Below are 15541 nucleotides of genomic sequence, written 5' to 3'. Positions count from 1 at the left end.
ACTTCTGCAGCCACCAACGTGGTCTTCTTGGTTGCAGCTGAAGGATCTTTGTGTTGTCTGTCCTCAGTTCCTGCAGCTTTCTTAGGACGATGTTGCACATTACTGTTATTTTTTAATCTCCAGGTTCTCCACTACATCAACTTCCTCCTAAAATATGCACACCTTGCCTTGTCAGGGAGTGCCCAAAGAGACTCTGACCCTGCTGCACCTTGCCTGGCTTACTTGGCCTTCCCTTGAAATCTTCATGGAAACTCCATGGCCCCCTAACTCTAACATTCTGCACTCCTGCAGAGAGAGCAGCACATGGCTGTCACCATCTCAAATAGTAGCCCAGCCTACAGGGATCCTGGCTGCAGCAGCCTGACTGGGTGGCTGAGCATGTTGAAAAAACTTCCTAGGCCCCCTTGTGTAAGAAAGGTGCACCACCAGTCTCTTCTCTAGAGAATTTTCACTGTTATTCCCTTGAAATTCATGAGAATGGTGTGGTTTTGCCAGCTCCTGAGATGCCCTCAGGCCATCTTTCTTTTCGTCTCTGGTCAAAGTATTTAGCATTTCTTTAGTGGCCATAAAGACTTTTTTAACAAATGCAACATCCTTACCTCCAGTTTTACTCTTCAAGTAGATGTTTTCCAAATCTTTCTCCTAGCTCTGCTTTCTGCTCTTGATTAGAATAAATTTGGCTAAAAGTTGCCAGCAAAATCCATGCCAGTACCTGAATGCTATGCTGCCTAGAAATTGTGCCACAGAAAGAAGTCCATCAGTTTTAAAATGTCTCAGAAATACAAGGACACAGGTAAAATGCAACTTCTCAGCAGAATATAACAGGAACGGTCTCTAGTCCAATTACCAACGGTGTCCTCCTTTTACTCTAAACACTCTTGATTCATTTTTACTGTCTGCAGCCCTATATGCATTCTGGTCTTCTGAGCTCTCACCATTATTGGCCATTAAGCTCCCCATACAAACTAAACCATTTCCAGCTTGCACTGCTAAACATCTCAGAATTCCTCTAATTCCAAAATGCTCCAAATGCTTACAAACCACATGATCACGTTACTCACACCAAGGACCCAAATCTCAATGCCAATGTATATTTTACTGAGCTTTTTCACTGTTGTGTCTAAAAGAGTCAGCAGGGGAGATAGCTCAGCAGGTAGAGTGCTTGCCTTGCACGCTCAAGGCCCTGAGTTCGATCCCCAGTACCGCAATAAAATAAAATAAAAGAGTCAAGTACAATTGTAGAAGAGGGAGAGTTTATTTAAGACCTCCATCCATAGAAAGCAGGCTCCATTCTTCGGGCGCTTGAGGTGAGGCACAGTATCATTGTGCAAGAATGTGACAAAGGAAAGCAGCTCACATCATGAACAGGAAGCAGAGTGAGAGTTCTCCAATGGCCGAACACATATATGCCCGTAATTCCCACCATCTCCAGTCACTCCCTACCACTTCAGTCATCAGTTAATTCCTATAAGGAGATCAATTCACTGATTTGGTTAAGACTCTCAAGACCCAATCATTCCTCATCTGATCCTTGTTGCATTATTTTACACTTAAACTTTTGGGGGAAACCTCAATACAAACCGTAACAGAGCTTCTCTCTAGCTCACTTAAGTATTTCAAGGTAAGAGCAAGTATCAAAGGTGTTCCACACTGCTTACATTCCAGGGCTTCTCCCCAGTATGAGTCCACTTATGTATCTGAAGGTAAGAGGAAATAGAGAAGGCTTTCCCAAATTGTTTCCATTCACATGGCTTCTCTCTTGTACAAGTTTGTTTATTTAAGTGAAGGAGTCTGGACTGAGTACAGCTTTAACCACACTGCTTACCTTCACAGATTTTCTCTCCAGTATGAGTTTGTTTATGTATTTTAAGGTAAGAGGAAGCAGTGAAGGCTTTTCCACACTGCTTACATTCTCCAGTGTGAATTTTCCACACTGCTTCTCTCCAGTGTGAATTCAATTATGTATTTGAAGGCTGGATGAAGTAGTGAAGCCTTTTCCACACTGTTTACATTCATAGGGCTTCTCTCCTGTATGAGTTTGTTTATGTCTTTTAAGGTTAGAGGACCTATTGAAGGCTTTCCCTCATTGTTTACATTCATAGGGCTTCTTTCCTGTATGAGTTTTTTCATGTGAGTGAAGGTGACTAGAGGAAGCAAAGGATTTCCTACACTGCTTACATTCATAGGGCTTTTCACCAGTATGAATTCGTTTATGTACCTGAAGGTAAGAGGAAGTAGTGAAGGCTTTCCCACATTGTTTACATTCATAGGGCTTCCTTCCTGTATGAGTTTTTTCATGTGAGTGAAGGTGACTAGAGGAAACAAAGGATTTCCTACACTGCTTACATTCATAGGGCTTTTCACCAGTATGAGTTCGTTTATGTACTTGAAGGGAAGAGGACCTAGTGAAGGCTTTCCCACATTTTTCACATTCATAGGGCTTCACTCCAGTATGAATTCGTTTATGTATTTGAAGGTAAAAGGACCTAGTGAAGGCTTTCCCACATTGTTTACATTTATAGGGCTTCTTTCCTGTATGAGTTCTTTCGTGTGAGTGAAGGTCACTGGTTGAAGCAAAGGCTTTCCCACATTGTTCGCATTTGTACGGTTTCTCTCCAGTATGAGTTCGTTTGTGCACTTGAAGGTAAAAAGAAGCAGTAAAGGCTTTTCCACACTGCTTACATTTATAGGGCTTCTCTCCAGTATGTGAGCGTTCATGTATTTGAAGATAAGAGGAACTATAGAAGGCTTTCCCACATTGTTTACATTCATAGCGCTTCTTTCCTTTATGAGTTCTTTCATGTGAGCGAAGGTGACTGGATGAAGTAAAGGCTTTCCCACAGTCCTTACATTCATAGGGCTTTTCACCAGTATGAATTCGTTTATGTACCTGAAGGTAAGAGGAAGTAGTGAAGGCTTTCCCACATTGTTTACATTCATAGGGCTTCTTTCCTGTATGAGTTTTTTCATGTGAGTGAAGGTGACTAGAGGAAGCAAAGGATTTCCTACACTGCTTACATTCATAGGGCTTTTCACCAGTATGAATTCGTTTATGTACCTGAAGGTAAGAGGAAGTAGTGAAGGCTTTTCCACATTGTTTACATTCATAGGGTTTCTTTCCTGTGTGAATTTGCTCATGTGAGTGAAGCTGAATGGACTGAGTGAAAGCTTTTCCACATTGCTTACATTCATAGGGCTTTTCTCCTGTATGAGTTCGTTTATGTACTTGAAGGGAAGAGGACCTAGTGAAGGCTTTCCCACATTGTTTACATTCATAGGGCTTCTTTCCTGTATGAGTTCTTTCGTGTGAGTGAAGGTCACTGGTTGAAGCAAAGGCTTTCCCACATTGTTCGCATTTGTACGGTTTCTCTCCAGTATGAGTTCGTTTGTGCACTTGAAGGTAAAAAGAAGCAGTAAAGGCTTTTCCACACTGCTTACATTTATAGGGCTTCTCTCCAGTATGTGAGCGTTCATGTATTTGAAGATAAGAGGAACTACAGAAGGCTTTCCCACATTGTTTACATTCATAGCGCTTCTTTCCTTTATGAGTTCTTTCATGTGAGCGAAGGTGACTGGATGAAGTAAAGGCTTTCCCACAGTCCTTACATTCATAGGGCTTCTCTCCAGTATGAATTCGTTTATGTACTTGAAGGTAAAAGGAAGTAGTAAAGGCTTTTTCACATTGCTTACATTCATAGGGTTTCTCTCCAGTATGTGATCGTTCATGTATTTGAAGAGAAGAGGAACTACAGAAGGCTTTTCCACATTGTTTACATTCATAGGGCTTCTTTCCTGTATGAGTTCTTTTATGTGAGTGAAGGTTACTGGATGAAGTAAAGGATTTCCCACAGTCCTTACATTCATAGGGTTTCTCTCCAGTATGAGTTCGATTATGTATTTGAAGGTAAGAGGAAGTAGTGAAGGCTTTTCCACATTGTTCACATTGATAGAGCTTCTTTGCTGTATGAGTTTGTTCTTGTAATTGAAGGTTAGCAGAACTAATGAAGGCTTTCCTACATTGTTTCCATCTGTTAGCCATCTCTGCAGTATGAGTTTGTATATGTTTTTGAAAGTAATTTGAACCAGAGAAGACTTTTCCAAGTTCCTTACATTCACATGGATTCTCCCCAGTATGAGATCCTCCATATTCTTGAAAACACCTGGAACTCAACTCTCTTCCCCATGTCAAATATCCATAAGGTCTATTTACAGTGTGCTCTGATGCTTGTCTTTGAATGCTTATGAGAGGAATGATGGATTTGTTGTACTGTTTAAGTTCATATGGCTTCCCTCCACTCTCCTGCTTCTCATATGCTTTGTTTGCAGAGTGAGATATAATGTGCCTGTTAAAGTAAAATTGATAAATGATAATCTGCCCACACATACTGCTTTCACATGAACTTTCTAGCAGGAATGTCCTTTTCAGACTGGACTTGGAATCTCACTGAACAATTTTCCGAGTAACTTTTTAAATTTTTATGGAGCCTATCATATGACTTCTATTAAAAAAAAAAAAAATACAAGCACAATTTATGCTTGGCCAATTACACTTTTGCATTTATTAAAAGGCATTGGAATTACACTATAACCAAAGTCAAGAAAACTACTGGTTTTCTGTCATGTCTAAACTGTTTGAAAGACAATATCATGATCACATTGCAACAATGTTTCTCCATAGCTACTTACAAAAACATGGTTCCATAAATGCACTTTGTTAGTACTATCAAAAATCAATTATCTTAAAAACATGAAACATGTATCTTAAAGTTTGTATCTGGTGAAAAAAGAAAAACAAAATTCACATCATGTTTGTTTTCATTGGTTGTTTGTAAAATTATATAACAGGCTAAAAGGCACTCTGTTTACTCATAACTATAAATTACCTTACATCTCTCCTGGGATTTGTGTTCTGATCTTCAACGTTATGGACCTCCCATCTGGCTCCTAAAATGTAGACCCGGACAGTAAATATAAATCATCATTGTTTCAGAAAGAATTATGGGATTTATAATTTGGACAACCAAAATGCAACAAAGATGATAAAAGCGGTGGGGGGAAAGAATTCCGGTATTTATGAAGCACAGTGCAATGACATTAGGCCCATTTCATTCCACAGTACTGCTTTTTCACATTCCAAATTCATGAGAGAAAAAAATACTCCCCGCTGCTGTGTATTTGATTTTGTAATGAAACATCATCCTTACCTAGAGAAGCCAGATTTCTAAGGACTTCCTGCATCACATCTCTGTAGAGATTCTTCTGGGAAGGATCCAGCAAAGTCCACTCTTCCTTAGTGAAGTTCACAGCCACATCCTCAAAGGCCACTGAGTTCTAAAATGTCCCACAAAAATGTAGTGAATCCCAGGAGAGAGTGACAACATGAAGGCCATATTCTCAACATGTGAGATGTTCTCATGTTTCCGTGATCTTCAAATATTTAGTCCATGATTTGGACATCAAAACTTGTACTTTTAGTGCTGGGGATAGAGATCAGTTGGTAGAGCATTTGCCTTGCAAGCACAAGGCCCTCGGTTCAATCCCCACAACCACACAAACATACACACACACACAAAAAACTTGGACTCTGAACCAGAGCAATCAGACAGGTGAAAGAAATTAACAGGATATGAACAAGAAAAGAAGAACTCAAACTATTACTATTTGCTCATGCCATGAGTCTACATTTAGAAGATCAAAAAATTCCACCAGAAAACTTCTAGAACTCACAAATGAATTCAGCAATGCAGCACCATGTAAAAAAATACACAAATCAACTGCATTTCTATACATAAGTGATAAACCCACTGCAAGAGAAATTAGATGAAAAACCACATTCACAATAGCATCAACAATAAGATACTTGGGAATCGATCCAACCAAAGAGGTGAAAGACCTGTACAATGAAAATTACAGAACACTAAAACAATAAATTGACGAAGACCTTGGGAGAAAAAGATCTTCAATGTTCTTAGACAGACAAAATCAATACTGGCAAAATGGCCATACTACGAAGCGCTTTACACAGATTAAAGGCAATTCCTACTAAAATCCCAATGACATTTTTCATAGAAAAAGAAAAACCAATCATGAAATTCACGTGGAAAAATAAGAGACCCAGAATACTCAAGGCAATCCTTAGAAGAATGAAGCAGAACACATCACATTACAAATTATACTACAGAGCGATAGTAACAAAACTGGCATGATACTGGCACCCAAATAGACATATAGAACAAAGGTACAAAATAGAAGGCAAAAAGACAAACCAAAATAAACACGGTTATCTCATACTACGCAAAGGTGCCAAAAATACACTTTGGAAAAAACATAGCCTATTCTACAAATGGTGCTGAGAAAACTATAAATCTAAAAAAATTGTAAAAACATGAAGTTAACCTCTATCACCATGCCCGAAACTCAACTCAAAAGTGGATCAAAGACTAAGGCACTAAAACAGAGACCTGATGCCTTAAAAAACAAAAAGGCAGGCCCAAATCTTCATCATGTTGGCTCAGGACCTGACTTCCCTAACAAGACCTCTAGAGTACAAGTAAAATTAAGAATCAATAAATGGGATGAAATCAAACTAAAAAGCTTCTTCTCAGCAAAGAAAACAATCAATGACAAGGGAGAGGCTACAGAATGGGAGAAAATCTTTACCACATGACCTTCAGATAGAGCACTAATCTCCAGAATATACAAAGAATTCAAAAAACTTAAAAAGGCAAATAATCCAATCAATAAAAGGGCTAAGGAACTGAGCAGACACTTCACAGAAGATATACATTTGAACAACAAATACATGAAAAAATGTTCATCTCTTGCAATTAGAGAAATGCAAATAAAAACTACTGTAAGATTTCATCTCACTCCAGTCAGAATGGCAATAATCCAGAATACAAGCTACAAGAAGTGTTGAGGAGGATGTGGGGGAAAAGGTACACTCATACATTGTTGTTGAAACTGCAGATTAGTGCAACCACTTTGGAAAGTTGTATGGAGATCTCTTGGAAAACTTGGAATGCAGCCACCATTTGACCCAGCTATGCCACTCCTTGGTTTATACCCCAAGGACTTACAATCAGCATACTACAGTGATGCAGCCACATCAATGTTTACAGCAGCTCAATTCACAAGAGCTAAACTATGGAACCAACGCAGATGCCCTTCAACAGATGAAGGAATAAAGAAAATATGTTACATACACACAATGGAATATTTCTTAGTCTTAAAAAAGAATGAAGTTATGGCACTTGCAGGTAAACTAGAGAATACCATGCTAAGTGAAATAAGCCAATCCCAAAAAACTAAAGGCCGAATGTTTTCTCTGATAATGGGATGCTGATTCATAGTAGGGGGTGGGTAGGGGAGAATAAAGGAAATTTGGATTATGCAGAGGGAAGTGAGCGGAGAGGTTGGGTGCTAGGGATGGAAAGGAAGGAATGACATAGACATACAAATGTATGAAAATTTTAAAAAGATTTCCTGGTTTAAAGTTGCTGTAGTTACCATGATGAATCTCTTGAGGAAACGAGAAAGAATAGTACATGAGATTTTCCTATATCATTTGCACAATTATGTGTAAATCTGTAATTATTTCGAAATAAAATTTATTTTCTTTCTTTTTTTTCAGTACTGGGGATCAAACCCAGGGCCTCATGCTTGCAAGGCAAGCACTCTACCGACTGAGCTATCTCCCCAGCCCTCAAAATAAAATTTAAAAAAAAAAAGAAAGAGAAAAAAAAGCTTGTTTTCTTTGGTGCACTCACTTCTTAAAACAGAGGCATAAGATTGGAACTATGGAGAAAAGCATCAGAAGAGTAAAAACACTGTTCCCACTGTTCAGTCCAGGAAGTAAGGAGTGCTCCCGGGTTACCATTATTGTCTTTGTAGGGTGAATATCTAATACGTGGAAAGAAAGAAAAAGAAAAAGAAAAAGAACCCACTGAGTAAAGAGTCTAAGAGGTTGCCTAGTAAAAATTTCCAATGAAATTGGAAAATGGTTGTGGTCACAACATAGTAACTGGGGATTGAGTTCAATCCTGTGTGACTACATCAAGAGAACAAGTAGAATTGGTATGCTTCACTCCGGATCAAATTCAACCAAGTAGTACACTAAGTTGGAACCATCAAGAAACAATTTGATGATATCTTCCAATTACTATCAACATACAATGGGATATGTGGCAAATACCTTTTCTGACAATTAACAAACAGAATTACAGTCATCAACAAAACATACTTGTCCAAGTCCAATAAAAATTAAGAAATGTATAACACCTATCATATTCTAGACAGCAGACTGTTGACTTATCCAATATAAGGTCGTGTACCATAGAACAATGTTTTACTCAAAACACTTTTGATTAACAATGGGCTACACATACACAGTTATCCATTGTAAAGGAATTACTGTGCTGATAGGGATGGTAAAATAGACAAACCTAATACATGACCACTTTGGTATTTTGCAAAGTAAATGCTGTGCAGGGCTATAGTGTAGGAAGCACTGAAGACAGACAGCCTAGGTATATAATATGCTATTCCTTCTAGGACTGGCTAAATACACTATGGTGTTTGTGTGATGGGGAGGAAGCCTAAAAATGCATGTCCAGAGGGCTTAAGTGACCGAGACTATAAATAAAGAACTTTTATATTATCTTACTGGACACAGCATAGTATTACCAAGGAGATGAACAAAGAGATACAAGAAAAATTTTAGTGGCTTGAAATATATATGGAAAATTGAATAATGACCCAAAAGGTATTGTAGATAGAGACATTTATATGCAAATGTCATATATATATATTTTATCTTTATATAAAAGATGAGTCATGATGAACAGGTATCTAATTGAAAAAATGCATCATTTCCCTCAATTCCAGGGAAAACATTAATTCATTATAGTTTCTCATGTGAAATACAAAACTAAAACAGTTTCAGAAGTTTGCAGGGAATTTTTTTCTGGAGGAATAGGAAAGCATTTTGACGTAACAATAGTAAGCAATAATAAAGAATAACAAATTCAAATATATTAAAATTAGGGGAAAAAAAGATGAAAACGAGTGGAGGAGAAGCCTGCAATACATGGGACATCAGAGAGACAGGGCACAGGGTGAGATGAATAAACATACAACTAATATCGAAAATAGCCAGAACATGGACAGAGACTGACAGCTGCACTAACACGTTTAGAAACTATCAGTCAAGTCTTGTCTTTTTTTTTTTTTTTTTTTTTTTTTGCGGTGCTGGGGATCGAACCCAGGATCTTAGGCTTGCAAGGCAAGCACTATACCAACTGAGCTATCTCCCCAGCCCTCAGCCAGGTCTTCAAAAACAAAATTACAAAATACTTCTGAAAGAAATGATACATGCAAAGATAACTGGTATTTGTGAGCATAAGGAATTATCCAAATTAACCATGGTCAGTTCAATCACTTTCCAATTGTGAAAGTGGGGAGGGTCCCAGGGATTGAACTCGGGGCACTCAGTCACTGAGTCACATCCCTAGCCCTATTTTGTATTTTATTTAGAGACAGGGTCTCACTGAGAGGCTTGGAGCCTCGCTTTTGCCGATGTTGCCTTTGAACTCTGGATCCTCAGCCTCAGCATCCTGAGACACTGGGATTATAGGTATGTGCCACCATGCTCACAACCAATGACATTTGTACACAAAAATAAGAAGTATCATTCTAATGTTCACATGGAATCACAAAGACTCAAAAATGGAAGGAAAAAAACAATGTGAAAAGCATCATATTTCCTGATTTCAAAACCTGCTCAACATACAGTAACAGAGACAGTGTAGCTCTGGTTAAAGGCAGACACGTACAGCAGTGGAGGAGAATGGGGGCCCAGGACAAGGCTGACCCAGAGAAGGAAAGGATGTGCCACAAGGGGCCAGGGTCACTCCAGGGGAACCAGACCTCTGGGGAATGAATGGCTAGCAAACTTGCTGTTCATATCAACACCTGAAGTCAGAGCCTCACCTCACAGCACACGTGCACAGGAAATCCATGGGGACCAAAGTCCTGAAGTAAGATGTAAACCTCACTGTTAGGGTGACTGGATGGGGGCAGGGCATCAAGCAGCCTGCACATGCCCGAGGGAGCAACCAATCAGGAGCTGACAATTGACCACAGCCAATCCCAGGAGGACAAGGAGTCCTTGAGCTTCCCCTCCCCCAACCTGGGTTAGAAAAACCCAGCCTCATTGGGGCATGTGCACCTTCTCAGGTCCAGCACCCTGGTGGACCATGAGGCCAAGAGCCGTCCTGAAATATTTTGATGCACATCTGGCCTGTCTGTTCTCCAGTTACCATTGACTGATCAGGTTACCCCTGTCTGTTCCTACACTCAACAATTCTTAGGACAAAATGCAGACACAAGTCTCACAAGATGGATTTGGGAATGGTTTGGAGTATGATACCATCTTCAAGATTAAGGAGAATAAACAAACATGATTATACCAAAAACCGTTTTCAGTCCTGTTCTGCAGCAATGAGTCTGGAAGTGAAGGACACCAGCTAAGTGAAATAAGCCAGGCACAGAGACACCATGTGCTCTCACTCACATGGGAGTTGCAAGCTGACTTCATAGTAAGTACAGAGTAGTTACCAGAGGTGAGGAAGACAGGGGAGGGAGAAGATGGGATGGGGAGGAGGCTGGACAACAGGGACCAGAATGCATTCAGCAGGAGCCAGCAGGACTGCCCTCCAGCACAGCAGGGGGACCACAGTGCACTGCATGTCACTGTACTATTCATAATGAAGCTGGGGGAGCAGAGCACAGACACCAGGAAAGGACAAACGTTAGGAGATGGAATGGCAGATGTCCTGATCTGATCAGACGCACTGGGACAGGTGAGCAGCTAGCTCACTGTACCTCATCAGTATGTGAATTTAACAGTGAATCAACACCAAAGAGTGAAAACTCTGTCCTTCGTGGGACACCATCAGCAGAGTGCATGGAACCCCAGAGAACTGTAGAAAATACCAGGCCGTCAGGTTTCTGGAGAGGTGGTGATACCTGGAAAGAAGATCTTCATAGTCCAAAGCAACCTACATTGTCATGAATTCTTGGACTCCAAATTTACCTACCACGTATTTTGTGGAAATGTCGCCCTTTTGTGCACCAACAATGACAGATTTATTTTTCTCTTTTCACTAGTAGCATTCTTCAGCCTAGCACACAAAAATTCATTTGAAATCAATTTTTTAAAAATGTGAGGTTTCAGAAATATTCTACACATGCTCAGATGAATCAGAAAGATGAGAACTCAAATCAAATGGAAAAAAAAGGCAAATGAGGTACTTTTCTGAAATCTACTTCTTTTTACTCTTTTAGAATATTTTACTTTGCTCATGTGTGAATAAATATACTTCACATTTGAGGAAACCTGGGTCTCAAATAAATAAGCAGCACATTTCAGATGAGAAACACACAAAGAACTGGAGCTCAGAGAGCACAGACATGTCAGGATACAGGGCCCGGGAAGGCCACTGCCAGCTGGGCCTCCTCCCACCTGGTCCTGCTCACTGAAATACTCCATGGCCGCCCTCCCAGGAGACCTGCACCAGGACTCCATCTGTGAGGCTTTTCAGGTTTGCACAGCACTGCACTGGGTGGGTGTCTCTCATGCTCTGGAGAGTTCTTGCTCCTTGACAACATGAGAGATGCGAGGGGCAGGAATCACTGCTGACCTGGCCCCTCAGCACCAGCATCCACAGGCTGCTGCCCACCTTTCTCCATGAAGGGGAACAGGGCTCAGGGGAGACCATGTCCCAAGGAGGCAGCTGTCTAGATGAGGCCTGTTCCAGGAGGTTCCTCAGCACCAGGGCCTCCAGCTGTTTCCCTGGCAGGCTGCACCCCAAACCTCAGGCTGTCCTCCACAAGGAACTAACCCAGGGCCTGAAATTGCCTGCACCCTGCAGGACAAAGAGTAGCCTTGGGCAGCTTGTGGCAGCCCCAGGGAAGGACAGTGCCTGAGGACACAGGATCCTGTGGGGTGTGCAATAGACACCTGTGCACAAGTTGTTCTGATGAGGTGTCTGTGCCTGGGGAAGGTAAAGGAAGAGAAGCACAAAGAGCAGTAACAGTAGAGTTCCAGGTGACTGCTCTCTGCTTTCCCATCATGGCAAATTCATGAACAAACAATCAATCTTTGATGCTCTGCCCAGTTGAATGTGGTGTGAGACTAATGCTGGGAGCCGAAGAGGAAGTCAGAATCTAGAAATGTGAACAGCTGAAATTTTAAGGATCAACTGACATCCTAGCAGGGCTAGGTGAGGAAGCAAGGTGACTCCTGGGAGGAGGAGGGACAGGGACCCCTCAGTCAGCATCCTCCACCCAGGAGCTCACACCTCAGTCAGGAGACCCTGAGGCCCTCTGCCTTCACTGCACACTCAGAGCCTCGGGCAGGGGTCCAGCTGTGCACAGAGGGCTCTGCCAAAGTGGCTGCAGATCAGGCAGCACACTGGGAACCACCCTGGACCAGCCCACACCAAGGCCTGAAGGCAGCAGGGCTGAGCTGGAGCAGCATCTGACTCAGCTCTGGATGGGCCAACTCCAGAGCTGACAGAGGGAGGCCAGAGTCTAGCCACCCCTGCTCACACCAGTCCTAACCAGCCCACCTCCCCCAGGAGTCTTGCCCTACCACTCACCATTTCCTGCCTTCTGGGGAGTCCAGACATCCTTCCTGGGGATCTCACAGCACCTGCAGCTCACAGGGACAGTCTCAGCCAGAGCCCCGGGGGCCTCACACAGCAGAGGACACAGTCCTGGAGATGGATTCTGAGCTGCACAGGGTGAGAGATCAAGGCCTGTGACTGTGGAAGGCCACCCCCTCCCACCAGCTGCCTGCTGACTGGCCAGGGCTGCACAAGACCCCTCTCACCCCAGCCGACACATGCACACTGTGGGGCCATGAGTGACAGGGGATGGATCAGACTCCTGGATAAGTGAGGGCAGAAGGACAGGTTCTTGGCAAAAACCCTTTTGATCAGAACTTCCTCCCTCCAAGGGGACCTGCTCCATCAGGGGAACATTTCCAGGCAGGCAGTTAAGACCTTTCTCAAGTAGGCCCTGTTGTCTTCTCCTCTCAGGAGCCTCTTCCTGCATCTTCTGCCTGAGCACAGAGTCACAAGCAAGTGTGAGGAATTACACACTCAGGGTCCAAGGCAGCAGATCCCGACCTCAGAGAAGGTGGGATCCAGGTCAGGCCAGACTGGAGAGGAGGGACACAGGCAGCTTTCACTTGGGAAGAGCCTGGGGCTGCATGGCCAAGGCCTCCTCACACTGTAACTCTCTCAACTCACTTCCAAGAAAATGAAAAGACAACAAGGGAACACCATTATTAAAAGCACAAAAAACTAACTGTATGGCATTAAAAGAGATTTAAAAAGAACGCAAAGCAAACACTTGAAGTAGCTCAGGAAAGGAGACTGCTTCACCCCCAGTTCATAGGAAAACACATTCACAGTTGGGGGTTAGACACTGACTGATGAAAGGCAGCCCCAGGAAGGCTGAGTCCCCAGTGGCCAGGAGGGGACATCCAAGGATTTACCTCTGGGAGTTCAGCATGTCCTCCGTTCTATAGGTTTTCTTATGTAAGAAGATAAAGTCCAAAGGAAGAGACTGAAAAACCCAAGTTTACTCCATCAAACTGCAACAGGGTGCAGAGAAAGCTTCCCTATTCAGGGGAAATGTCTTCAGTCCCACAAAAGAAATGAATTCACATGTAGGTATGCTGAAAGAAAAAGAAATAACCTCATAAATGAATTAAACATGAGAAAAAGAGTGAACTCCTTTTCAATAAACAACTGCACAGAAAACTGCTCATGCAAATGGTATTCAGTGAAAAGCATCCTGTAGCCACATGGAAGTAAAGAAGATAGAATACACGTGTGTAGGGGATGAACACACAAGGATGAACAGGCAGAGCTCATCCACACACTGCACTGGAATTTGCCAGTAATCTGAATTCATTCAAAATCTATAACCTGACAAAGATCTGCCAATGTGAAAACACTCATGAAGTGTGGGCACTTGGGGAAGAACTAAAAAAAAAAAAAAAAAAATGAAATTGTCCAGAACATAAAAAACCAGAAGACTGTCAGGTTCCTGAAGCAGGAACAGGTGGGAGAACTGGAGACCCACAGCCTGAGACAGCAAACCCAGTCTAAGGTACTGAGGCCCAGGAACCACCAAACAGGTCACAGCACCACAGTGACAGAGGACTAATGCAGCACTAAGTTAGTGAAAACTCAGTAAGACAGAAGCAGGGAACATTCTGCCTCCTCACAGATGGTGAAAGACTAGGAATGAGAGAAAGAAGTGGCACCGCGCTCACCTGCAGGCACAGGTAGGGCAGAGCAGGGAGAGAGGGCGGCCTGCCCAGGGCCCATTCCCCTCTATTTGGACGGGACGTGCACAGGTGTTCAGATTCTCACTAAAGTGAGCACTGAAACTATTTCAGGAACTCCCTCCTCTTCACATCTCACTACTCTGTCCACGTAAACGTCAACCAAGAACACAAAAATCTTACATTCAGTCAAGGAATGAAATACATGCTTGGGGACAAACTGGAACTGAATGGCAGCAGATCTGATGGAGGACACAGGACCCAGCTCAGAGAAGCAGCCTGTCACCGCTGTTCACCAGGAACCCCCGCTTGGTGGCTGAGCACACTCCCAACCTTGGGGACCACTCTCAGTGCACGCAGCCCAGGTGGCTCCTGCGAGGCAAGGAGGGGACCTCAGCAGCTGGGCGTTGGTTCTGGAAGGTCACTTGCTCTCCTCTCCCCAGAGTGGAGGGTTCCTTCCTGCAGGACCTCAGTTCTCACTAGCACCCAGCACCCGCCAGCAGGCACAGGAAGGTCCTCGCCTGTGAGGCCACGCTGAGCAGCCCAGGCCGGGGACCCGAGCCCAGCCCACCCCGCGGGACCAGGAGACAGGCCCCAGGGCCACCCTCCAGCGGGGACTCCGCTGCCTTAGGCAGCCGCCCTCGGGGACCCGCGACCAGCCCACTCCCGGGACCAGGGGACAGGTCCCAGGGCCACCCTCCAGCGGGGACTCCGCCGCCCTAGGCAGCCGCCCTCGGGGACCCCGTCCAGCCCACCCCCGGGACCAGGGGACAGGCCCCAGGGCCACCGCAGCCGGACTCGGCCACGCTCCGCAGCTCACACGCCGGGTCCCCACGGCAGGTGCTGACCGGGTCCCCCGAGCCCCGGCCGCACACGCACCTTGCTTCCTCCGGGGTGACCCGCCGTCCTCCCGAGGGACCTCCGGGGCTCGCGGGGCGCACAGGCTGCGCAGAGTCAGCGGAGACACCCGAGCACAGGACGCCCGACCGGTAGGAAGGAGCTGAGCGCTGAGCAAGGAAAGCGCGCGAGACCGCGGAAGCCCGCCCCGCCCCTCTGTCCGCAACTGATTGGACAGCTCCGCCCCAGCGCCCTGACGGACGCCTCCAGGCACCGCCCCAGCCCCGAGCGACAGCTAATGCCACCCAATCCCTGGCTGAAGTCGGCAGAGCGACAGGCGCT

The 15541-nt window shown here is 44.0% G+C and overlaps 1 protein-coding gene across 1 annotated transcript; it reads right to left on the bottom strand.

Moving 5' to 3' along the window:
* Positions 1–1202: 1202 nt before the first annotated feature.
* Positions 1203–15324, bottom strand: LOC124973361 (zinc finger protein 14-like). Its single transcript, XM_047537316.1, has 7 exons — positions 15242–15324; positions 14546–14734; positions 13565–13747; positions 12663–12797; positions 5205–5331; positions 4884–4944; positions 1203–4343 (listed from the first exon to the last, which is right to left on the bottom strand). The coding sequence occupies exons 4-7, from the start codon at positions 12690–12692 to the stop codon at positions 2084–2086; spliced, it is 2478 nt and encodes an 825-aa protein (XP_047393272.1). The 5' UTR covers positions 12693–12797; positions 13565–13747; positions 14546–14734; positions 15242–15324; the 3' UTR covers positions 1203–2083.
* Positions 15325–15541: the final 217 nt, after the last annotated feature.

Source organism: Sciurus carolinensis, assembly GCF_902686445.1.
Source record: "Sciurus carolinensis chromosome 19 unlocalized genomic scaffold, mSciCar1.2 SUPER_34, whole genome shotgun sequence".
Classification (NCBI taxonomy): domain Eukaryota; kingdom Metazoa; phylum Chordata; class Mammalia; order Rodentia; family Sciuridae; genus Sciurus; species Sciurus carolinensis.
The sequence above is the reverse complement of the archived record's forward strand: the minus strand, read 5'-3'. Positions and strand labels throughout refer to the sequence as shown.

Coding starts and splice junctions, on each gene's coding strand:
- LOC124973361 (XM_047537316.1), bottom strand. CDS start 12,692: ATGTCTGGACTCCCCAGAAGGCAGGAAATG. Junction 4,945..5,204: donor TAGAAATCTGGCTTCTCTAG/GTAAGGATGATG, acceptor TCTACATTTTAG/GAGCCAGATGGGAGGTCCAT. Junction 4,344..4,883: donor AATCCCAGGAGAGATGTAAG/GTAATTTATAGT, acceptor TTACTTTAACAG/GCACATTATATCTCACTCTG.